At 44.2% G+C, this 27,131-nt stretch overlaps 1 protein-coding gene across 1 annotated transcript; it reads right to left on the reverse strand.

Annotated features, from left to right (window-relative positions):
• Positions 1-1,523: 1,523 nt before the first annotated feature.
• On the reverse strand, positions 1,524-20,306 carry LOC136856768 (uncharacterized). Its single transcript, XM_068230564.1, has 4 exons — positions 20,164-20,306; positions 11,225-11,308; positions 5,939-6,157; positions 1,524-1,716 (listed from the first exon to the last, which is right to left on the reverse strand). Exons 1-4 carry the CDS (start codon positions 20,304-20,306, stop codon positions 1,524-1,526), a joined length of 639 nt encoding a protein of 212 aa, XP_068086665.1.
• Between the last annotated feature and the right edge of the window lie 6,825 nt (positions 20,307-27,131).

Here is a 27,131-nt window from a genome sequence, read left to right on the forward strand (position 1 = left end):
TTTGCTCCAAAGAAGCTTTCTTACACTTTGGTACAATGCATTACCCTCCTGCTAATCTCTGTGCTCACCTTAGCATTTTGCATTAATTCACTTCCTATATTTGTAAAGCTGTCCACAATTTCCAGACTCTGACTTCCAATTTTCACAGTGCCCTCTCCTTGCCTTTCCCCTCTCGACATCACCATAATCTTGCTTTTCTCTATGCTGATTTTCATGCCATACTTCTCAATTTTTTCATTCAGTACATCTAGTTGTTGTTGCACTTCTTTACTGAATATGGCGCAAATATTAGATGACACAAGAAGTGACTCCTACTATGAACTGAAACGTGAAGAAAGGAGAGCTGTTGCCAAGCATCCTCACAGCTGATAACTAGGGAGAGGGAGAAAGAAAAAGAGAAGTTAATTGTGTAACAACATACATACACTTATGCATAGTGGTTTTCTGGACATTCAGTTATGGAGAAAAAGAAAGATAGACATTTTACAAATGATGAAAAATTAAAGTTTATTGAGAAAGTGGATGCTAATCTACACATGAAACGTGTGCAAATAGCCCAGATGTTGAACATTCCTATGATAACTTTAAACATAATTGTAAGCGACGTGTATAGTTCGCGTCTCTAAAAATGTTTTTCCTTGATGTTTTGCTATGTTGGTGTTCTTAAAATGTATTATTTCATTATTTATTATTATTATATATTTATTTGTTTTTATCATAATTATTTTAATGTTCAAACCTAACATTAAATTAAACAGCATAATTATTTTTTTTTTTATTTTTTAGCACGTTCCCTCTTTAGGACTTTTTTTTTTTTTGGTCCCCACAAAAATGTCCTAACCAGTTTTGACTGTAAATAATTTATGGTCAAGGAGTGTGACCAGGAAACAGTGTTTAATAACCCACTGAACAGAAATATAATTCTTCAACTAACATTTGCTGTACAAAGAGAGTGATCTGCAATAATAGGTTGATACTTTAACTCTGCAAATGTTTTCATATTTGTTGTCTGGTGCTTCACCACACCTTTCATATACACTTTATATTTTATAAGCCCTAGTGGAAAAGGTTTTCATATTTGTTCTCTTGGGTTTTTCACACCTTTCAATACTCTCTTGTCATCTTTAAAAAAGGTGCATATAGCTTTTGCTGTACTGTATCCTCACATACACAACACAAAATGCACTCATGTTAAAAAAAAAAAAAAGTGCTCCCATAACCCTGTTGGATAGTTTTATTCAATAGCACATTTTCTTGCTCAACATACTCTCTTTCTTTGTCCCCTGCAGAAATTTCTGTATGGTTTTATTTATTGTTTGTTTGGTTTCTACACTGAAAATTGTAACAAACAGTTAAATTTTAGCATAAGCCACCACTGATGCTCACAGCTGTAACAAGCAACACAATCTATCTGGGGGTGCAACACTCAGCAGAACAAACACAAGGCAGAGTACAGAGAAAACAAAACCTCACTTCATGTATAAAATTACAAATCTTATCTTAACACATAGTTAGAGTCCTTGTCATTGAGATGCTATGAGGTGTTTGACACGTGACTCCGTGTCCACGTAGCCTGGAGGGAGCACCAATTCCGTGTACTGGTTGGTCTGACGATATCCCTGAGGTGGCACCGTCCCCCGGACGATGGTAACGGGCTGAACGGGAGGATATGGGGCATCCAGAGGGCTGGCGTAGTCTTCCAGATACATCTCCGGACTATGGACAGTTAAAATAACAGCACATAAGGTGGGCACGGAACGATCCCCCATTTTGTTCTTGGATAAAACATCCATTACACAAAAACATTTAAGTATACATACAAGATCTACCAAATAAACTGTATACACCCTTTAACAGATGGTATCTGTGTACTGTTGTCAAAGCTGAATTGAAATATCATTACAATACATAAAAAGGAGTTTTCTACACTTATGTGACTACTCACATGACTGTGAGATCATGTGACATATGACACAGAAACAGGATAACCAGGGAATAGCTGACAATTGAGTATTCTAGATGAGAATCTGCAAGGACACTGGATAGGATGAAGATATAAGAATGTAAAGGAGAGGGCATATAAGTCTCTGGTAAGACCACAATTATGGAATGGATCCAGTTTATGGGACTTATACTTACTTGATATGAGAACTGAAAAAAATCTAAAGGAAAGAAGCACAATTTTTTTCTGGGGAATTTCCATCAAAAGATTAGTGTCAGAATGCAAACTCTGGGTTGGGAAAGCTTTGGAGAAAGGAGACAAGATGCTCGATTGACATTTGTAGATGAATAAAGTTCAGTGGTGTTTTAAAATGAAGGAAAGATTACAATATGAACACAACTTTGGAATTCAAGAGGACAAATTGGGGCAAATATTTGTTTATAGGAAGAGGAGTTAGGGATTTGATTAATTTACCAATGGAAATGTCTGATAAATTCCAATTTACTTTGAAATCAATTAAGAAAGGACTAGGTAAACTACTGATAGCCGGGCTGAGTGGCTCAGATGATTGAGGCGCTGGCTTTCTGACTACTACTTGGCAGGTTCGATCCTGGCTCAGACCGGTGGTATTTGAAGGTGCTCAAATACATCAACCTCTTGTCAGTAAATTTACTGGCACGTAAAAGAACTCCTGCAGGACAAAATTCCAGCATTTTGGCATCTCCATAAACCATAAAAGTAGTTAGTGGGACGTAAATCCAATAACGTTATTATTAAACAACTGATAGGGAATCTACCACCTGGACAACTACTCTAAATGCAGATGGATTGATTGATTGATTGATTGATTGATTGATTGATTGATTGATTGATTGATTGATTGATTGATTGATTGATTGATTGATTGATTGATTGATCGATCTATCGATCTATCTATCTATCTATCTATCTATCTATCTATCTATCTATCTATCTATCTGAGTTCCTCACATGTTCACCTATGGACATTTATCTTTGGGAAACCTTAAGGATGTTGTGTATGGCTTGCTATAGGGGACTAAGGTTGCTCAATCAACTGCTTCCCATTGTCGAGTTGTCTAACACCAAACATTTTGAGCACCTCCTTAAACTGTACAGGTACAGGAAACTTGTATTTAACTATAATGCACTATAATTACAATAGAATTTCAATCAATCAATCAATCAATCAATCAATCAATCAATCAATCAATCAATCAATCAATCAGTCAGTCAGTTAACACTGATCTGCATTTCGGGCAATCGTCCAGGTGGCAGATTTCACATCTGTTGTTTTCCTAGCCTTTTCTTAAATGATTGCATAGTAATTTCCTCAGCCAGGCTGAGTGACTCAGACGGTTGAGGCACTGGCCTTCTGATCCCAATTTGGCAAGTCTGATCCTGGATCAATCCGGTGGTATTTGAAGGTGCTCAAATACGTCAGCCTCATGCCGGTAGATTTACTGGCACGTAAAAGAACTCCTGTGGGACTAAATTTCGGCACCTCGGTGTCTCCAAAAACCGTTAAAGTAGTGAGTGGGACGTAAAACAAATAACATTATAAGTTATTCCAATCCCTCACTTCCGTTCACATAAATGAATATTTATCCCACTTTGTCCTCTTGAATTCCAATTTTATCTTCATATTGTGATCTTTCCTACTTTTAAAGACATCACTCAAACTTATTCATCTACTGATGTCATTCCACACCATCTCTCCACCAACAGTTCGGAACATACCACTTAATGATATAGATATTGATTCCCATAGGGAACCTGAAATATTTGTCCCGAATGAGTAAATTTATAATACCAACATAAATGGTCCATTATTGGACATTATAAATTTTCCAGCTAACTCATTCCTGGATGGCAGCGTTTCGCCCCCGTGTGCTAGGTTGGGCTCATCAGTTGGTACCATACTCTAGAAAATGAGAGATGACTGACAAAAATGAGGGGTAATGGACTAGACAAAAGAGTGACTTACCAGAGACTTGTATGCTCTCTCCTTTACATCCCTACTACAACCCCTAAATACCCTCATAACCATGTGCAGATATCTGTACCCTTTATTTACAATCCCAGTGAAGATCTTTAATTATATTACCACCTAGATACTTACAGTGATCTCCTGAAGGAACTTTCACCCCATCAATACAGTAATTAAAACTGAGAGGACTTTTCCTATTAGTGAATTCTCTTCTTAATTATTACAAGGTCTGCAGATATCTGTACCCTTTATTAACAATCCCAGTGAAGATCTTTCCTTATATTACCACCTAGATACTTACAGTGATCTATTCTAATTCTCTGAGATCTATTTTCTAGAAATATAGCCACCCATTCAGTCACTCTTGTGTCTAGTCCAACTGCACTTATTTTTGTCAGTAGTCTCCCATTGTCCACCCTATTAGATGCCTTAGTTAGGTCAATTGCGATACGGTCCGATCTGACCTCCTGAATCCATGATATTTGCTATATCTTTCCAGAATCCTACAAGTATGGGATAGAGCGAGACCAATGCTACAATGACAGCAAATGCATGCACCATCAAATTGATAATGTTAATTATATGGTTAAAACGAGTAATGTACCTGGAACTTTCATCTTCCAACTTTCGTGATTCCTTCTGGCACTGCATTAAATATCTTCTTTATCACTCTGTCATTAGCACGCAGCACATGTCCTCCCCACTCCAACCTTCTGATCTTTATGCAATTAACAAGGTTTGGTTCATTATATAAATTACACATTCATGATTATATCTTCTCCTCCAGACACCGTTTTCTTCCACTGGCCCAAAAATTTGCCTCAAAATCCTTCTTTCAAATATACCAAGCTGCCTTTCATCAGATTTTGAGAGTGTCCAGGTCTCAGCACCATATCTTAATACAGGCTTTACTAAAACTTTATATAAACTTAGTCATATAAAAAAAAATGGTTCATGTTTCCACCTTATTAGGTCATCTTCAGCCAATTACAAAACACTGAAATGACATATTAAAAGCTACAATTGAAATAGTGAAATGATCAACAACATGTGAACATGGAAAGTTTTAAAAAAACCACATTATGCAGTGCCTATCATAGAGTAAGTTTCTTGCTTCAAGTTTGGTTATACTGCAATTAACAATGTCATTATTAGAAACAGAACTCATCTTATGTTGATTTAAAATTTTACCATATTACTTTAGGGAAACTTCTCTTGTTCGTTATAGTGGATAGACTTCAAAAGTATACAGAATGCTTCTAACAATAAATATACATGTGGATTGTGGGATGTGTTTGTCTTTCGAAAGTAGAGTTGTGGTTCATTCTACGTTGAATAGAGAAGTCTAGAAAAAGAAGAATTCAAATCAGTAGAGAAAAGGGTAAAGGTATTAAAGGGTTCTTACCCAATTTGCTTTTTTCCATCTTTTTCCAAAGCTAGATTGAAGAGTAGTGGGAATCTTCATTGTTATTGTTGTTGCTGTTGTTGTTATTATTATTATTATTATTATTATTATTATTATTATTATTATTATTATTATTATTATTATTATTATCGTCTTGCATTAGGGCCTACTAAGCCTACTAGGAGAAGGAGGAGGAGTAGTAGTCCTGTGTTTTACTTACAAACATATATTTTTTTCTTTTTCGTTTTTAGAATCTGCTTTACATCACACCGACACAGATAGGTCTTACAGTGACGATGGGGTAGGAGTGGGAAGGAAGCATCCATGGTCTTAATTAAGGTACAGCCCCAGCATTTGCCTGGTGTAAAAATGGGAAGCCATGGAAAACCAACTCCCGAATGCAAGCTCACAGCTGTGCTCCACTAACCACACGCCATTTCACTCGGGAAGATGTATTTTCATATCCGGCTATCTGGTTCAGTAAACTGGAACTACGGCTGAGATGTACAATGTACCTTAGAGTGTTTGGAACAGGACCTTTCGACTACCACAGTACACATCCACCTTTCACAAGTCTACTTGCCTGCCGATGAAGGCGGTGGCCTGCATTCCGAGCTGACCCTTGTAATTCACCTGTGGCTGGATGATACCTCCGGGGCCACTGATAGTCGTGATGGACGGAGCGCCCGGCGTGGTGATGTTTCTTATCCGTATGAGGTTCTGTTGCTTGCGCTTGCACGATGTTACCATGTAGGAGAAGGCAGAGGTCAGCACAAAGAGAAAGATGAGCACCACTCCAAACCTGGAGAGAAAGAACATTATCACAAGCAGACACTGCACAACTCGGTGATATTTAGCGTATGGCTTTTAGTGTTCAGTTCACCTGGTGCAGGTGAAATGTAGTGCCAGCACATAGCCTACTCCTCTTGAAAGACAACAAGGGATCTGCACAAAGCTTCATATCCCCTCACTCGATATAAACAATGAAGAGAGGTTTGCAGCTGAACCCAGGCTTTTAGCACCCAATCTAGTGATAATAAATTTTATATCCCACCTTCCACCCTGCTGGCCAACATTGTGATAGTGAAAATGATTTCCATCAGCAGGACTCTCACCAGGATGTCAGACAATATAGACTTGATACTTTAACAACATTGGCGGCGGGTTTCTTCCTAAAGGACATTATGTGAGAAAATATTAACATTCTTGTGATTCCAATGTTCCTAGTCTTAAGAACTTGCAGAATACATTCAAACAAACGTAAGATTTTACATGTCTTGTAGCATCCAAGTGCCTTCCATTGCTTACAGATATGAACACCAGCATTGAAACTGATCCCAAAAACACTATACTGTACACCTGACCAAGTCCAATACCAAAATCAAATGAAAGGTATGACTTTCCTTCTTAATAAACTCCCACATGCATTAGAATTTCAAGAAGCCATTAGAAATGATACAGGCATCAACCCGCCGTTGCACTTAATCCCGGATTCACTGATGTACCCCAGCAGAATAGCTTAAGAACTAGTTTTTTGTACAGATTTATGCGCAAGGGTTAAAGTGGTTAATGATGCAAAATCAAATGTGCATTATAAACTTACTAAATATAAACCCCATGCAGTTAGGGGTGCGCACCTGTGAGCTTGCATCTGAGAGATAGTGGGTTCGAACCCCACTGTCGGGAGCCCTGAAAATGGTTTTCCGTGGTTTCCCATTTTCACACCAGGCAAATGCTTGGCTTAATTAAGACCACGGCCGCTTCCTTCTCACTCCCAGGCCTTTCCTATCCCATCATTGCCATAAGAGCTATCTGTGTCAGTGCAACATAAAATAAATTGTTAAATATATAATTACATATCATCATCATCATCATCATCATCATCATTTCCCTTTATCCAGCTGTAGCCGGGTAGGGGCAAATATGGTTCCTCTCCACTTTCTTCGGTCTTTCCACCACTCCTCCTACAACACTGTGTCCCAGTCCAGGTTTCTTTATCTAATACTGCGTTGGATGGTATCCTTCCATCTCAATCGTGGTCGTCCATGGCCTCCCCTTCCTTGGATTTGCATTTCCATCACCTTTTTTGGCATTCTTTCGTCGCTCATTCACTTTATGTGCCCAAACCATCTTAGTCGGCTCTTCTCTATTCTATCATTCATTTTTTCCACTCCAATTTCTTCCCGGATTTTCTCATTCCTTATTTTGTCTCTTCTACTCTTCTGTATCATACTCCTCAAGAACTTCATTTTGGCTGCCTGTATTCGACTCTCATCCTTCTTTGTCATTGTCCAAGTTTCTGCTCCGTAAGTTGTTATGGGTACGTAATACATCTTGTACATAATATCCTTTGCTTCCGTTGGCACATCTTTGTCCCATAACATGTTTCTTACACTATGATAGAAACAACTTCCAGCTTGAATCCTTTTACTAATCTCAGCATCCAGTCGAGCATTCTCCATTAATTCACTCCCCAGGTATTTAAACGTTTCCACTATTTCCAGGGGCTTGTCTGCAAGTCTAATCTGACCTTTCCCTTCTTTCTCCCCTCTAGTCATAACAAGAGTTTTACTCTTTTCTACACTTATTTTCAATCCACATTCTTCGATCTTCCCATTCACCACATTCAACTGTTCTTGAACCTTCCTGTCGTCTTCTCTCCAAATCACAATATCATCTGCAAATAACAACATGTTCATTTCTCTTCCTCCATATGCTGCTTTTGCTGTTCTCATGATGTCATCCATTACTATTGTAAACAGGATTGGTGATAGAACACTTCCCTGTCTCAGCCCACTAGTTATTTTGAACCAACTTGTCCTGCCAACTTGTGTTTGCACGCAACTACAACATTCCTTGTACATTGCCATGATCATTTTTATTAATCCCTGTCCAATTCCTTTTTGCACCAGACTGTCCCAAATTTCCGTCCTGGGGACACTGTCATATGCCTTTTCAATATCAATGAATGTCATCACCATATCATTCCCATACTCCCAATGCTTTTCCATTAGTTGTCTCATAATGAAAATGGGCTCTATTGTTGACCTTCCACTTCTGAAACCAAACTGATTTTCCTGTATCTGATTCTCAACCCTCAACCTTATTCTACTTTCCAGTATCCTTTCCATTATCTTAGCAACATGGGATATTAGAGGAATTCCCCTGTAGTTCTTCAAAACTTTCTTATCACCTTTCTTGAAAATTGGGATGATTATTCCTTTTTGCCAATCCTCAGAGACCTCCTTATTCTCCCAGACATTCCTGAGAACCCAATATGTCCACTGCAGGCCTACAGCTCCAGCTGCCTTCATCATCTCCACTGAAATTTCATCTATTCCAGCAGTTTTTCCATTCTTCATCTTTCTTACTGCCATTTCAATTTCATTCATTGTAATTTCTTTATCCATTTCTTCATCAACTAATTGCCTTTCCTGGTCATCCATTGAATGACTGTCATCCGTTCTTATGTTCAGCAGCTTCTGAAAATACTCTCTCCATCTATTTCTTATTTCTTCTGGCTTTGTTAAAATTATGCCACCTTCATTCTTCACAAATCTGGTGTTTACTTGATCTCTCTTTTTGTTTCTTAAGATACCATACAGTAATTTCTTGCTGGCCTGCGTATCATCTCTCAATTTCTGTGTGAATAAGGCCCAGCTTTTCCTCTTTTCTTCCTCCACTACTTTCTTGGCCAAATTCTTTGCCTCCACATATTTTCTACTTTCTTCAGTCTTAGATGTTTTCCATGCTTTCCATGCCATTTTCTTTTCCTTCACTTTGATCTTTACCCTATCATTCCACCAGTGTGTTTCTTTGTCTTTCACCTTTCCTGATGTTCTACCACACACCTTTTCTGCACATCCAACCAGTGCTTCCTTAAATCTTTTCCATTCCTCTTCAACATTCCCCACCTCTGTCCTGGGTACCAAGGGTATTATTTCCCTTCGAAATTCTTCTTGTATGCTTTTCTCCTTCAACTTCCATACTTTAATTCTTTTCTCTCTTCTTAATTGGGGTTCATATAATTATATATATACGAGTCCTAAACCTACATGGTATCAAAAAGATAGAAACACAGAATATACATATAATACGATGATGATGATGATGATGATGATGATGATAATGAAAAGGGCTGTATAAATAAACTACAGCCCACAGCAATTCTTAATATCGATAAGTACACTTAAGATTCTAAGACATACAGCAGTAGACTCTGCTTTCTGCAGACTAGCGCACTCATTCGTCAGTGCACCTGTTAACAAACGAACAACAAATTTACACAAATGATGATGAACATGGCTTCACATGATGCCTACTTAGGCGTGTAATCAGTAAAGGCAGCCACAGCCAAAATCACAAGAAAGCTTGATTTTCTCAAAAACTGTTAACAGTTATGAAGAAACTGCATATGACGTTTCTTGCAGAAAATTTAATTTCACTCTATTTTAGTTGATGTAGGACAAAAACTGCAAATTTGGGACTACCCCTGTAAAATCCCCCACTAGGTCGAAACGGTTAAATATATCAAAATCAAAAGTATCACTTCCATAACTCAGGATATCAAGGTATATTCTTACCAAATATCAGGTCAATCAGTCCAATAGTTTTCAAGCCTATCCGGAACAAACAGACAAGCAGACAGACTCCATCTCATATATGCAAATGATTATATTTGTAAGTTCCCTTCAGAGTGTTAGGGTTGTATGTAACAAAGATCATTTTGCCTGTGTTTGTCTATTTGCTACTTATTAAAAAAACACAGTATTAATTGAAAATAAAAGGAGCTTTTCAAGTTTCAAAATCCCATGACACACACACTCCCTGCAATGAATGGCACTGCCCTGTTCCTGAAGGTCAGGCTGCAGTGTCACCATGATGGTAGTCCCAAAAATAAGGTCTCCTAATTTTTTGAAATATAAAGAATAAAGAGGAAGCTTCTGTGGCTCAAGTGGCAGCGCATCAGCCTCTAACCTCTGGGTTCCATAGTTCAAATCCCGGTCACTCCATGTGAGATTTGTGCTGGACAAAGCACAGATGAGACAGGTTTTCCTCCAGATACTCCGGTTTTCTCTGTCATCTTCCATTCCAGCAACACTCTCCAATATCATTTCATTTGTCAGTCATTAATCATTGCCCCAGAGGAGTGCAACAGGCTTCGGCAGCCGATACAATTCCTATCCTCGCCACTAGATGGGGGCTTCATTAATTCCATCCCTGACCCGGTCAATGACTGGAAACAGGCTGTGGATTTGAATAAAGAATAAATACACAGCATTTACAAAACTTAATCGATTGAAATGGGAATTATGTAGAGAAACAGAAAGTAGAAGACCTTATTTTTGGGATTACCCTCGTATTTAACAGGACGGTCAGGTGTTGTTGACCTGTAATTCTTCCTAAAGAAAAAAGCACTCAGCATATGTCTCTTTCTCTAGTTATTGTTAGAAAGAATGAAAATAGTTTTAAATAATCTGTATTCTTATGAACTTTTGGCATATAGAGGTAAAAGTATGTTTTCTCACACCCTCTAATCAAGGGCAAGTAAAATGCCAACCTTTTCTCTGAGTGCTTCCAGTTCACTTTCTTCATCCCTTGAATTTTTGCAAGTAGTCTGATAGTGTTCAGCTGTTTTTTCTTGATATTTCTTTATACTTAATCATCCCAAAGAACTGGCAACATTGAAAACCAAAGTAAATAAATTAGTTTAAAATGTTTGTGGTTACATGTTTTCAGTCCTGTTCAGTAAAGTGTGTAAAAACTATTTTTAAAGGCAAGTTAAAAGAAGTTTAGTTCCCTTTTGTCTGCTTGTTTTACCTTTTTTTTTTTTTTTTTTTTTTGCTTAATGCCTAGTCTATCTACTCACCAGAAGTACCAGGTCTCCCAGAGCTCTCGTTGGTGTCTGTTGATGAAGCAGCAGATCCCAGTGCAGCAGATGGTAGCATTACATCTGCACAGAAAGAAGTAGTACACTTTCCTTGTAAGAAATTTACCAACTATAGGTTAACCTTTTCACTCTGATGAAGCGAAGCGAGAGTGGATGCAAGGCCCTCAAAATGTGGAAGGATCATCTCTCAAACTAAATGGGACAAAGGAAAAATATATATATATATATATATAAAAAATAAGAGTTTTGTCTGTACATTTCTCAGAATTTAAAAAGAATGGTATTTCTGTACCGGTTGTGTTCACAGTAACAAGGAAACGCACTTTTTAATTTTCTGTAATTTTTGTCTGTCTGTATGTATGTATGTACGTATGATATAGATGTTGATTCCCATAGGGAACTTTAAATATTTGTCCTGAATGAGTAAATTTATAATACCAATATAATGGTCCGTTATTGGACATTATAAATTTTCCAGCTAACTCATTCTTGGTTGCCTGCGTTTCGCCCTCGTGTGCTAAGTTAGGCTCGTCAGTTGGGACTTAGCACACCACCCAAGACGCAAGGCTAGTGCATACCGTGGTGGCTGCTGCTGCTGCAGAGCTTTCATTCCCCGCCCGAAGGACGGGGCGGGCCCCCTAGATCGTGTCGCGATCTCTCGGGCCGGGAGATGTGGAGAGAACAGTGAGAGGTGTCAAATGAAGAAGAGGGAAAAACGGTGTGAAAATTTGGAGATTTATACAAGAGTGTCGAGAGGGAAGTTTCGTGGGAGTGTAAGGTGGTGAAGTGTTGAAGCGATGTGATAGAGGACAGTTGTGAGGTGTCGGAGATGTTCAAGGGTCGGTGGTGGTGGGAGGGAGATATTAGCAGAAGAAGGAGTGGGACGGACATAGATAGAGCGTTGGAAGGGAGGATGATCAGGCCGGGTATGGCGACGAGAGGTGGAGTGGTGATATCTAGGGCGGGGAGGTGAGCGAGAGGGTTCGACGGGATGACGACGGCCGTAGAGAAGTGCTCCGCTGGAGATCAGGTGGGCGACGGCTGCTGCGCTGGAAAGCTGAAGTCGGATTAAATACGTCGGACCGGTGGAGTTGTAGATACGGAATGCCCTCTTGACGGGTATGGCTTGAAGGCGAAGTTGTTCTTGAATGTCGGTTGCCGGGATGAGTGGGCTTACGCCGCGGACGACGCAACTGAAGACTTCGTTTGTGGCTGATGTGTCTGACGGTGTTGGAAGTTGATGAGCGGCTGCTGCTGTTACGACGGACAGTGGTGGCGGTGATGTCGTGGTCGGCAAGGCAGATGTAGACAGCGTAGAAGGGCGAGTGAAGTAGCGGGGAGGAATACGTAATAGTCGAGGTGGATCAACAGGAGGTAGCGCGGGGAGAGAGGTGGATAGAAGCGGCGATGAATGGGACGACGTAACAGTTGTGATGGAAAGCGGGGAAAAGGTGTGAGCAGCGGTCGCAAAGGTAGTGGTGATGGTCGTGGTGGTGGTCGTCATGGTGGTTGGTGGTAGGGAGGCTGACATCCAACGAGGAGTCGGCCTATATGCTTTGTTGGCTCGGCGCGAGTGGAAAGTAAAGATGTGTAGCCACCCGGCCGATCAAAAATAACAGGAGTGTCTTCTGCGACGAGTTGTGGAGTTCACTTGAGGTTTACCCAGATTTGAGATCCTGGAGAGAAGATCCGTGGTGGCCACTGCATAGGCTACTTGAAGCCACCAGCAGTGCCAATGCACTATGAGAGCTATGTCTATTTCCAAAAATTGATGCCTGCCTGGCCATCAGATGATATAGATGTTGATTCCCATAGGGAACTTTAAATATTTGTCCTGAATGAGTAAATTTATAATACCAATATAATGGTCCGTTATTGGACATTATAAATTTTCCAGCTAACTCATTCTTGGTTGCCTGCGTTTCGCCCTCGTGTGCTAAGTTAGGCTCGTCAGTTGGGACTTAGCACACCACCCAAGACGCAAGGCTAGTGCATACCGTGGTGGCTGCTCTGCTGCTCGCAAGTTTTCATTCCCCACCCTGATGGGGTGGGGCGGGCCACCTAGAGGGTGTCGCCCTCTCTCTGGCCAGGAGAGATGACGGGGTTGGGAAGGAGTGAAAAATAGAGGGAGGTAGGGTAAAGGTGGTTTGAATGAGTAAAGGAGACGGGATAAAGGAAGTGTAGGTTCTCTTGCGCTTTATTGACAGATTTACATTGTCTGTGTGTATTGACAAAGTTGCATACATATATACAGAGCTTTATGGATGTTTATGAGAGTTACATGAGCGATTTTACACCCAGGTTGCGGATGGTGATGTGATGAAGTGACGGGTTTCGTGAGGAGGAGGGAGTATGTGGAGTGCTAGGATGTGATACAGGGATGAGAAGTTTACCAGGGAGGTGAGTAGGAGACTTAGGAGGTTGGATGGAGGAGGGGGTAGTGGAAAGATTGCAGGTGGGAGTGGTGGATAGTTGCTGGGTGAAAATGGTGGAAAACGGAAGTGTGGACTGGGAGGTTGCTGAGGGGGTGCAGGCCGGGGGCGTGTGCGGTGGCGGGGTGATTTATGTTGGTTAGGAGTTAGGGGCGGAGAGCGGGACGGTTCTATCCGGAGATGTCGACCGTTGAGGTATATCCCTTGGGTGATGAGGCGCTGGACGTCTTCGGGCGTTGGTAGTTGCAGGCGTACTAAATATGTAGGGCCATCATCGTTGTGGATCCTAATGGCTTTCTTCACCGGGATTCCTGCTTTTTGGAGTTCTTGGAGGATAGCTTTTGGTGGTAGGTTAGGTTCCACGCCACAGGCAACACAGCTGTATAGGTTGTTCTGGCTGGGCGGTGAAGTTAGCGGTCGTACAGTATCTGGTGTTGGTGGTTGTGTATTGTCTGCTTGAAGTGCTATTGCTTCATTTGGCGGCGTTGTTACTTCTTCCTGCGGGCCCTGAGCGTGGGAGGGTGGGGGGTGGTATGCCATTATGGGAGAGGGGTGGGTAGTAGTTGTGGTGGTGGTGGTAGGGGCGTTGGAGGTAAAATGAGAGGAGGTGGAAGTAGTGGTGGTGACGGTGGTGGTCCGGGAGGTGTAAGGAGAGAGCAACTGCTGTGGGTGTGATGTGCCAGTAGGGGCGGTGGCTGTGGCGTGCTTCTTCATTAGCCGGTCGAGTAATTTCCCTGGGGTATCTTGCACTCGATGCAGTTGTCCTTGGATATATACCCCATTGTCTAGAGCGTTGGAGACGTCCTCGAGCACTGGATAATATAATTGTACTTCTCTTGTTGGTTTGTCGAGATGATAAAGTCGAGTGGCTGCGTAGACGCCTGTGGGGCGAAGTTCCGTAAGGATGTCATCTGTTGGAATTGCTGGGTCAATATCGTGGGCAATGCAAGTATAGTACATTATGGGAGGGGGGCCGACTTCCTCTTGGTGTCTGGCCAATTTTGCTTTTTTGGGTCGGCTGGGCGCGTAATTGGAGATGTGGCGCCACCCGGCCGAAGAAAAATGTTTGGGGGGTGTTTTTAGGGCTATTCAGTCCACTTTCAGAGTTTGGAGATGTGATCCGATCTCCCTCCACTTGTAGAGGATCCTGCCGTGGTGGCCACTGCATAGGCTACTTGAAGCCACCAGCAGTGCCAATGCACTATGAGAGCACCGAGAGATCGCGACACGATCTAGGGGGCCCGCCCCGTCCTTCGGGCGGGGAATGAAAGCTCTGCAGCAGCAGCAGCCACCACGCTCTCCATCTTTAACTCAGCTCCCCGCCGGACTCTCAAGCATATAGGCCTGACACCGAGTTGGAAGTCGGCCGTTCCCACACCATGCGCACCTGTGTCATCCCCGATGTTAATCCTACCATATCCGAAGAAGAGATTTGCTACGCCCTCCGCACCGCTGGCTACCCAGTCCACGATGCCCACCGGATGTTGGATGCCTCAACTTCATCACCATCATCGCAGGTTCTTCTTTATCTACCTACGTTGGACGACTGGAAGCGCCTCCTTGACACGGGAGTGTCTATTCACGACCGATACTACCTAGTGGAGCCTACCAGCCAGCCTATATTAGCCCAGCTTACAGCAGATCCCACCACATTGCCTGTCGTCAACGCGCCTCACCCCAAGCCTCTGCTACAACAAACATCGCCCTCCTTTCCCCCTCATCACACACCACCACCTACTACTACCACCGCGACCACTACGATGTCAGCCACTATTTGCCACCATATTCCTGTTACTACCGTTACGTCATGCCATCCTTCCCCTGTAATGATATCCTCCCCCTCTTCTACCCTGACTTCTGTACAACCTCGTCCCCAGCAAATTCCCGACAACATCCTAGACTCCCCTGCCGTGTCACCACCAGACGACACCGCAACAGCCGCCGCAACATCGTCGCAACGGTCGCAACCACCACCTCTGGACACTATGTCAAGCTGTGTCATCCGCGGCGTAGAACCTACCATCTCAGAACGGGAAATTCTCCAAGAACTCCAGGCAGCAGACATCCCCGCTCGTCGTGCGTTCAGGATTTACAACGCCTCCGGCCCTACTTTTATGGTCCGAATTCACCTTCCCACCGCCAATGATGTGGAACAACTTATCAACACTGGTGCCTACATCTTTCAACGTCGCTTCAAAGTGGAGCCCTCACGTTCCCCACCCCAACCTTTTCGCAACACTTCTAACACTCCCTTTCGTCGCCCCCGGCCAGCCAGTCCTTCATTTCAACCTAGTCAACCCGTCCGTCCACCCCTACCTCCACCTAACTTCTTCTATCAACCTCCTCTGCAACTTGAACTCCTCAGACTCCTCACCACCTCCTTATGCAATATAACCGCAACGTTACACCTTCTAACTCTTCAATTCCATCCTAGCCCTCTCATCTAAAACTTGTCCATCATTGCACTCCCCTCTAAATATTTAATCCTTACACCCATCTCCGATCATTAAATACTATCTGCGCACACCTCCTAATTCCACACATCAAATTACCCACCTCCCTCTTTTCTCACATCCTTTCAACCCCGTCATCTCTCCTGGCCAGAGAGAGGGCGACACCCTCTAGGTGGCCCGCCCCACCCCTTCAGGGTGGGGAATGAAAACTTGGAAGCAGCAGCAGCAGGCCACCACGGTATGCACTAGCCTTGCGTCTTGGGTGGTGTGCTAAGTCCCAACTGACGAGCCTAACTTAGCACACGAGGGCGAAACGCAGGCAACCAAGAATGAGTTAGCTGGAAAATTTATAATGTCCAATAACGGACCATTATATTGGTATTATAAATTTACTCATTCAGGACAAATATTTAAAGTTCCCTATGGGAATCAACATCTATATCATCTGATGGCCAGGCAGGCATCAATTTTTGGAAATGAGACATAGCTCTCATAGTGCATTGGCACTGCTGGTGGCTTGAAGTAGCCTATGCAGTGGCCACCACGGGGGACGACATCTCCAAGAGGCTTTTAACATTCAAGAGCTCTGGTTGGGGACACGACGACTGCTCTCCTCTGCTTCAACGCAACGCATATTTTTTCTTCGGCCGGGTGACTGCTCAACTTTACTTATCACCCTGCCGAGACAACAAAGCATATAGGCTGGCACCACGTAGGAGGTCGGCCTTCCCACAATGCTCTACACCTGCCTTGCCCGCAACGTTCCTCTCGTCTTCTCAGACCAAGATGTCCTCGCTGCTCTTCGTCCGGCGGGTGCCTATGGTGCCTGCCGGCTAGTCGACGACGAAGCTCAACCACTATCCGATGTACTTCTCTATTTATCCACTCCAGCCGACGTCTCTACCATCATCAAGAATGGCGCACGCATCCACAACCATCTCTATGCAGTTGAACCTACTCCAGAGGATCTTTTGGCTGAGCTACCAGACACCGACGACCCTCCGCCTGGAACCATCGATCCGCCCGCTACGACCACACCACCTCCCTACTGCTCACCCCCGCCCCCTTTGTCCTTCCCTCCTGTTACCTCTGCCACTACTCTAACCACTGCTACCTCCACCATTACTACCTCAGTTCACACCTCCTCTTCCCTTCCTATCACTACTACTGTTACCACTCATCCTTCCCCTCTCATGACATTTCCTTTCCCCTTACCTCCCTCCACTGACCCCACACACCCCCAGCGCTCATCACTTCCGTCATCTGAAGAGGGATATTCCCATCAAGATACTCCTGGCAACTTGGTACAGCCACCATTGGTCCCACCGCCTTCCACCGGCACTACCACCTTTAGCTGTGTCGTCTGCGGTGTGGAGCCCAGTCTTCCATCAGCATCTATCATCCAAACACTCCGCCAGACAGGGATACCAGTGCGCCGAGCCTTTCGGATCTATAACTCCGCTGGACCCACCTATCTCGTCCGCCTTCATCTGCCGACTGCTGAAGACGTTGAACGCCTCATCGCCACCGGGATCCACCTCAACGGCCGTCGTCATCGCATAGAACCATCTCGCTCACCTCCACAACCTTCATCTCATCCCTCCACACCTCGAAGTAGTCCCCGGCCGGCCCCACCTCCCCAACCACCTCCTCCATCATTTCATCCTTATCTCTTCCCGCCCCCACCTCCTTACTTTCCCCCACCTCCCTCTTTTGATATCCTTCGCCTTCTTCTAACTTCGCTTGTTAGCTTCTCCTCCTTTTATAACACCCTTGCCCTTCATTTATTTTCCTCTCACCTTGTATAACCCCTCTCCTCTTTGTTCACAGCTCATTTTGACATAATCACAACTGTATTCTCACTTCAATAAAGAATAAATACTTAGGAATAGACGCAATTCCACTCCCATCTCCTAACTCTCCACATCCTTTACCCACCTCCTTCTTCCATCACATCTCCCCAACCCGCCCGCATCTCTTGGCCAGAGAGAGGGCGACACCCTCTAGGTGGCCCGCCCCACCCCTTCAGGGTGGGGAATGAAAGCAAAATGAAAGAAAGAAAGCCACCACGGGAGGTCCACAAGGAGAGACCGGGATCTCCAAGAGGCTTTTAACATTCAAGAGCTCTGGTTGGGGACACGACGACTGCTCTCCTCTGCTTCAACGCAACGCATATTTTTTCTTCGGCCGGGTGACTGCTCAACTTTACTTATCACCCTGCCGAGACAACAAAGCATATAGGCTGGCACCACGTAGGAGGTCGGCCTTCCCACAATGCTCTACACCTGCCTTGCCCGCAACGTTCCTCTCGTCTTCTCAGACCAAGATGTCCTCGCTGCTCTTCGTCCGGCGGGTGCCTATGGTGCCTGCCGGCTAGTCGACGACGAAGCTCAACCACTATCCGATGTACTTCTCTATTTATCCACTCCAGCCGACGTCTCTACCATCATCAAGAATGGCGCACGCATCCACAACCATCTCTATACAGTTGAACCTACTCCAGAGGATCTTTTGGCTGAGCTACCGGACACCGACGACCCTCCGCCTGGAACCATCGATCCGCCCGCTACGACCACACCACCTCCCTACTGCTCACCCCCGCCCCCTTTGTCCTTCCCTCCTGTTACCTCTGCCACTACTCTAACCACTGCTACCTCCACCATTACCACCTCAGTTCACACCTCCTCTTCCCTTCCTATCACTACTACTGTTACCACTCATCCTTCCCCTCTCATGACATTTCCTTTCCCCTTACCTCCCTCCACTGACCCCACACACCCCCAGCGCTCATCACTTCCGTCATCTGAAGAGGGATATTCCCATCAAGATACTCCTGGCAACTTGGTACAGCCACCATTGGTCCCACCGCCTTCCACCAGCACTACCACCTTTAGCTGTGTCGTCTGCGGTGTGGAGCCCAGTCTTCCATCAGCATCTATCATCCAAACACTCCGCCAGACAGGGATACCAGTGCGCCGAGCCTTTCGGATCTATAACTCCGCTGGACCCACCTATCTCGTCCGCCTTCATCTGCCGACTGCTGAAGACGTTGAACGCCTCATCGCCACCGGGATCCACCTCAACGGCCGTCATCATCGCATAGAACCATCTCGCTCACCTCCACCACCTTCATCTCATCCCTCCACACCTCGAAGTAGTCCCCGGCCGGCCCCACCTCCCCAACCACCTCCTCCATCATTTCATCCTTATCTCTTCCCGCCCCCACCTCCTTACTTTCCCCCACCTCCCTCTTTTGATATCCTTCGCCTTCTTCTAACTTCGCTTGTTAGCTTCTCCTCCTTTTATAACACCCTTGCCCTTCATTTATTTTCCTCTCACCTTGTATAACCCATCTCCTCTTTGTTCACAGCTCATTTTGACATAATCACAACTGTATTCTCACTTCAATAAAGAATAAATACTTAGGAATAGACGCAATTCCCCTCCCATCTCCTAACTCTCCACATCCTTTACCCACCTCCTTCTTCCATCACATCTCCCCAACCCGCCCGCATCTCTTGGCCAGAGAGAGGGCGACACCCTCTAGGTGGCCCGCCCCACCCCTTCAGGGTGGGGAATGAAAGCATTTAAGCAAGCAGCAAGCAGCCACCACGGTATGCACTAGCCTTGTGTCTTGGGTGGTGTGCTAAGTCCCAACTGACGAGCCTAACTTAGCACACGAGGGCGAAACGCAGGCAACCAAGAATGAGTTAGCTGGAAAATTTATAATGTCCAATAACGGACCATTATATTGGTATTATAAATTTACTCATTCAGGACAAATATTTAAAGTTCCCTATGGGAATCAACATCTATATCATCTGATGGCCAGGCAGGCATCAATTTTTGGAAATGAGACATAGCTCTCATAGTGCATTGGCACTGCTGGTGGCTTCAAGTAGCCTATGCAGTGGCCACCACGGTATGCACTAGCCTTGCGTCTTGGGTGGTGTGCTAAGGACAAGATCCATCGCTTCTCCACGCAAGGTCTCTTTTTGTTCAGCCGGGTGTTTCCACACCTCTACTATTTCACCCCGCCGATCCCAAACACGCATAACGGCCTGACACCTCGTTGGAAGTCGGCCTCCCACCATGTTTACCTGTATCATCGAAGAAGTGAGCTTTGCTCTCTCCAACGACGACATAAAGACCGTCCTCCGCGGGACCGGCGTCCATAGCGCCTCACGGCTCTATAATGGCCCCGACCCATCTCCCGATGTACTTCTGTATTTCGCCTTCGAGGACGACCGCAATCGCCTTCAAGCAACCGGAGCGCTCATCCATGGCTGCCGACACCGAGCGACCTCTACTCCATCATATATATTAGCCCAGCTGCCAGAAGATGAACCTGCTACGCCTGTTACAACTGCTTCGCCCGTCGTCAACTCACCCCCTCCTCCATCGCCACCGTTGTTTCCTAGTCATACCAACCCTGTTACCACCACAACTACTACCACCACCGTCACCACCACCTCTGCATCCACCTCCCCAACCCACCCTACCACCACTACAACTCTATCCCATCCTTTACCCCTTATGATGTCTACACTCCCTAACCCTCCCACCACTGACCAACCAAGACCTCTGTGTATAACCTCCCAGCCATCTGCCGAGCGAACAAACACCGGGACTTCAACAAACATGGCCAATTCACCATCACCACCACCGTCGCCCAACCGTACTCATAACTACAGCTGTGTTGGTTGCGGGGTGGACCCAAGCATTCCTACTGACGACATCGCTACTCACCTCCGTCAGCAAGGACTGCCCGTACAACGAGCGCTTCGGATACACAACGCTGATGGTCCAACGTTTTTAGTTCGCCTCCACCTGCCGACGCCCGAAGACGTGAACCAACTCATCACTCATGGGATCAAGCTATATGGCCGTCACCATCGTGTGGAACCCTCCCGTTCGCCTCCCCAACCTTCGACCCGATTTACCTTTCCTCGTCGCCGACCCCGGCCGGACCCTCCTCCTGTTTACCCATCTCCACCAGTTTGTCCTCCCCTTCCTCCGACTGGTTTTATCCCTCCAACCATTCCAACGTTTGAACTCCTTCGCCTTCTCCTCACTTCACTTAATCACATGACAGCCAGCCTTCATCTCCTTACCTTGCACCTTTACCCCGGCACTTCCTTCTACGCTTCATCTCTCCCCCTTGCACACCCCCTTATCCCTCACACCCTTTCGTAAATCCTATATGTTTTATGTATCATGTACTTATGACTTAAATAAAGCAATTGTGTAATACCCAGGCATAGGCACAATTCCTCTCCCATCTCCTAACTCTCCACATCCTTTACCCACCTCCTTCTTCCATCACATCACCTAACCCGCCCGCATCTCTTGGCCAGAGAGAGGGCGACACCCTCTAGGTGGCCCGCCCCACCCCTTCAGGGTGGGGAATGAAAGCATTGAAGCAGCAGCAGTGTGCTAAGTCCCAACTGACGAGCCTAACTTAGCACACGAGGGCGAAACGCAGGCAACCAAGAATGAGTTAGCTGGAAAATTTATAATGTCCAATAACGGACCATTATATTGGTATTGTATGTACGTACGCGCATCACAAGAAAACGGCTGAAGAGAATTTAATAAAAATCAGTATGTAAAGTCAGAAGATAAGTCACTACAATCTAGGCCGTAAATAATTTTATTCACGCTCATCAAATGGTAGTTCAGGGGAAGGCCTAAAATTTAATTCTTAAATATTTATCTTATTAGTGGTCCTATCAATAAATACTACATAACTAAAGTTATATAGTATTAAATTTCTGATCATTTATGTCTCATACATTTTAATAATAATAATAATAATAATAATAATAATAATAATAATGTTATTTGCTTTACGTCCCACTAACTACTTTTACGGTCTTCGGAGATGCCGAGGTGCCGGAATTTAGTCCCGCGGGAGTTCCTTTATGTGCCAGTAAATCTACCAACACGAGGCTGTCGTATTTGAGCACCTTCAAATACCACCAGACTGAGCCAGGATCAAACCTGCCAAGTTGGGGTTAGAAGGCCAGCGCCTTAACCGTCTGAGCCACTCAGCCCGGCTTATACATTTTTACTGTACCAGCTATGATAACAGAGAGATTCATGAATTTGGATTTTTCTTGCTAAGTCCATATCGGAGCCAAGTCACAAGAAAATGAGTAAACAGAATTTAATGAAATTCGGAATACAAAGTCTATGCTATAAATAATTTTATAAGATGCCCTAATATCACAGAGTCGAAAACTAAATGTGAAGGCCTACAATATAGAAAGCTCATAAAATTGATCAACAATAACATTTACACTGACCATTGTTTGTTGTGGAGTGCTTTGTATCTTCTGTTACCACTCATCTCCAATAGATGGGATTACTGCTGCGTACCGAGTATAACAGCCTTCCTGAATATTGGCGGGAAGTAGATGGGGAGTTAGATAACTATATTCTTTAGCATGCCATTTCTCTGGTTCATAAATTTTCTGATTCTACTGGTACATAACACACTTGTTCATCATAGCATTGCAGCTATTCAATCAATACTCTGAGGTACTGATTGGAATGAGCAGTGTGTACATTTAATGGAATAATGGCAGAGGTGTGTTCACGGCTGTCTGCGCCTGGTCATTCCAGCATTGGAACTTCGGACTGTTAGATCGGCACTGCAGTACTGTCCATTAAAAGTGAAAAAATGTTTAGTTTTCCGTTGATCAAGTATTTTATATGATAATATTGCTTTTAATCGCTACATTCCTGCTGACGTCATTGTAATGACGTATGTTGACTTCAGTTGGGAAAAAGACAGTCTGAGAATTCTGTAGCGAAGCACGGCTACATCACCTAGTGTATAATATGGAAGGCACTCAGTGAACTTCAAAGAGAAATTGACAAAATCAAGCAGAATCCACAAAATTGGGGTTTTTCTTCCGATGCATTGCTGTGTGACTAGAGGAAGGAACAAACAATTCAACTCCTTTGTGAGTGTATCTTGAAACTGTCAACATACACTCAGACACCCCTAAAGCTATTGTTGGGAAAGGAACATACACGAATACCCATCGTGACCCATATTGGCTCATAGCTGTACATAAATATATGCTCACATCCCATTTTGTATTATTTTAATTATATTTGTCTGTACTTATTCACGAGTTGTTTATTATTATCTTATGTTTATAATTATGTTAGCCACTCTATGGTTCTTACATGAGTGGACCATGGCAGAAATGAAGATGTTGGAAGGCGATTGGGAGTGGCACCTATTCCAGAGAAAAAAGGCAAGAAGCATGACTTAGATGGTATAGTCATGTGTTCCAAAGTCCTGCAGACTCAATGATACATATAGCCCTCCAATTTGATCCTGACAGTTCTCGATCCCTAGGTTGTCCCAAGAAGTGGTGGTTCGACTGCATCAAGGTCTTTCATTTTCATGATCTTTCATGATCTGCTCAGCCATGGATTAGTGTTTAGTTCAGTTTATGGAGTAGGCTCTAGGGCTGGTCCTTGTTGCACAGTGACGTTCATCACACAATATTTCCAATAACCCTGGATCTGCTTCAATATCCACTAGCAGGAACAGTATCGCGTGAGTTATTTTAAAATCTGTGAACATTTAACATGTAATGAATTACGTATTATATTTAATTGTCCGCCTCCGTAGTGTAACGGTTAGTGTTATTAGCTGCCGTCCTCGGGGGCCTGGGTTCGATTCCCGGTACTGCCAGAAATTTAAGAATGGCAGGAGGGCTGGTATGTGGTTGAAACGGCACATGCAGCTCACCTCCAATGGGGGTGTGCCTGAAAAGAGCTGCACCACCTCGGGATGAGGACACGAGTTTGTCCGACTCGTTGGCTGAATGGTCAGCATACTGACCTTCGGTTCAGAGGGTCCCAGGTTCGATTCCCGGCCGGGTCAGGGATTTTAACCTTCATTGGTTAATTCCAATGGCCCGGGGGCTGGGTGTTTGTGCTGTCCCCAACATCCCTGCAACTCACACACCACACATAACACTATCCTCCACCACAATAACACGCAGTTACCTACACATGGCAGATGCCGCCCACCCTCACCGGAGGGTCTGCCTTACAAGGGCTGCACTCGGCTAGAAATAGCGACACGAAATTATTATATTTAATTTATTATGACTTTTACAGCCTGGTTCAGTCCTTAAGGCACACCCCCTGACAAGCATGGGTAGTGTCTGCCACGGTAATTTTTTAAAATTGGCTTTATGTCGCACCGGCACAGATAGGCCTTATGGTGATGATGGGATAGGAAAGTGCTAGGAGTGGGAAGGAAGTAGCCATGGCTTTAATTAAGGTATATCCCCAGCATTTGCCTATGCTGAGACCAATCTGGAAATCAAGTGAACTTAACGCCCTATACCAAACTACGCATCTTCAATACCAATATCAAGTCAGTACTGCTCTATGGGTGTGAAACTTGGAAGACTAACAAACAACTGATTAGCAGACTCCAAACATTTGTGAACAGAAGTTTTAGGAATATCCTGCGGATATGGTGGCTACAAGTAATCTCCAATGAAGAGCTTCGACATTGAGATGTGTCATAAGAAATGGAAGTAGATAGGACATACATTACAGCGAGCTAAAGGCAACATAGCAAGACAAGTCCTGGAATGGAACACACAAGGTAGCAGGAGAAGAGGCACACGAAGGAACATATGGAGGAGGAGTGTAATAGCGGAAGGGGTGGAGAAAGGAGGAAAGACCTGGATCGAGATTAGGACGATGGCGCAGAACAGAGTCTGGTGGCGGAAGTTCATTGATGCCCTATACAGGAAATAAGTCAAGTCCAGCATTTGCCTGGTGTAAAAATGGGAAACCACGGAAAAACCTATTCAGATTGCTAACAGTGGGGTTCGAACTCACTATCTCTCCTGAATGCAAGCTCACAGCTGCGTGCCCCTAACAGCACAGCCAAATCGCTCAGTACTCACTTAGTATTTAAAATGTTGTCCCTTTATTCTTATAATTCCCTTCCCTTTCTTCTCTAGTGAACTCCATTGTCTTACTGTTTTCCACGCTGATTTTCATTCCATAATTTTCACTCAACATCGTGAGTTGTCCTTGTACTTCCTCTCTGTTTCCTCCCCAAACCACAACATCATCTGCAAGCAACATTACCATACCAGCGTACTGACCTTCGGTTCAGAGGGTCCCGGGTTTGATTCCCGGCCGGGTCAGGGATTTTAACCTTCATTGGTTAATTCCAATGGCCCGGGGGCTGGGTGTTTGTGCTGTCCCCAACATCCCTGCAACTCACACACCACACATAACACTATCCTCCAATACAATAACACGCAGTTACCTACACATGGCAGATGCCACCCACCCTCACCGGAGGGTCTGCCTTAGCTTCCTGTTCCTACATTTTACCTTTGTCTTCTACACAGTCTCGTCCATAACCATTATGAATAACAGTGGTGACAGTACCCCTCTTTGTTGTAGTCCAGTTTCATTCCAAAACTGTTCTGTCCTCGTCACATGTGTCTGGACAGAACAAAAACTGATTCTCTGAGGCACAGGAATCAACCATGCACAGTTGAACTCCCATGACTCGGCTGGTAATCAAACCTGTAACAGCACAGTCTAACAATTGGCACACTGACTTCTCAGCCATAGAGTTACTCATGGGATGTTCAAATAAATTGTACAGTAGCCTTTCCTTCTGATTAAAGAGTTTGTCTCATACAAGCTTGTTCTGATCAGCTTTTGACCTGCTACAGTATCATGTGGATATACTGCACAACTTCCTGGAATCTCTCTCCAAGCTTTGTTAATTTTCCTACTACTGTTAACACATTCAGTGCAGATCATGCGCCTAGCGTGTCATAGGACAAGTGCTAGAAAATGTGAATCACAGGTTTCTCGCATGGTAAGAAAGACTCTCTTTGTCATCCAGTACATCGTGTAAGTCCAATATATGAGGGGGAATCAAATATAAACGGGATTTTCTTTTTTATTTAAATTAATTTATTGAAAAACACAAGGGAATTAAATTTTTCTTTTCCACAGAGTTTCCTGCTTTATGCATTTGTTCCAGCGTATGGGCAGCTGTTTGATGCCCTCATCGTAAAAAGAACAGGGTCATGTCACCAGCCAGTTGCACACAAAGTCTTCCACACTCTCGTCATCTTCAAATCGTTGCCCTCCTAGAGATTCTTTAAGCAGTCCAAACAAATGGAAATCTCAGGGCGATAAGTCCGGGCTGTAAGGAGGATGATCAAGTGTAGTCCAGTGCATTTCCTGTAGCTTGGAGACAGTTAGAGCTGTAGTATGGTGCCGCGCATTGTCGTGGAAGAGGATGACCTGTCGAATCGATTGGTCTTGTCTTTTGCGGCAATATGCAACCTTCACCTTGTTCAACAGCTCGCAGTAGTAAGCAGCATTGATTGCGCGTTGCTCATGCAAAAATCAATCAACAAAATGCCTTGCCATTCAAAAAAATGGTTGCAAGAACCTTGCCAGTTGACAGTCGAGTCTTGGCTTTCACTGGTGCTGCCTCCCCTTTCCTCCGTCACTCCTTACTGCCTTATTTGGATTCGGGAGTGTAGTGGTGGATCCATATTTCGTCGCAGGTGACAATCCGACTCAAAAATGCATCACGTTCTTCCACAAACCTTGCTGTAAGCCTCTGACAGACCTCTAAACGTCTCAACTTCAGATTTTTGTTCAAAAGGCGAGGGACCCATCTGGAACACACTTTACGGAACTGTAGGTCATTTGTGATGTTTGCTTGACAGCTCTCATAACTGATTGCAACTTATTCTGCAATTTCTGATTCCTCGCCCATCGATCATCATCAATAATGTCTTTAACCACACGAATGTTTTCATCTGTAATGCTGGTCCGAAGATGGCGATCGTGTTGCTGATTTTCCACATGTTCTCGTCTCCTTCCTTGAATTTTTTATGCCAGACAAACACACGCGTCCTTGACAATGTTTGATTTCTGAACTGCGCAGTCAATCTCTGGCAAATTTCC

This window comes from Anabrus simplex, chromosome 1 (genome assembly GCF_040414725.1).
Source record: "Anabrus simplex isolate iqAnaSimp1 chromosome 1, ASM4041472v1, whole genome shotgun sequence".
NCBI classification, from domain to species: Eukaryota; Metazoa; Arthropoda; class Insecta; order Orthoptera; family Tettigoniidae; genus Anabrus; species Anabrus simplex.

Bases quoted from the DNA above. Each gene is read 5' to 3' on its own strand.
- LOC136856768 (XM_068230564.1), bottom strand. From the start codon at position 20,306: ATGGACGCCGGTCCCGCGGAGGACGGTCTTTATGTCGTCGTTGGAGAG. The intron at 6,158-11,224 runs GTGAGTAGATAG...CTTTCTCTCCAG, and splicing joins TGGGAGACCTGGTACTTCTG to GTTTGGAGTGGTGCTCATCT. The intron at 1,717-5,938 runs GCAAGTAGACTT...AACTGTCCATAG, and splicing joins GCCACCGCCTTCATCGGCAG to TCCGGAGATGTATCTGGAAG.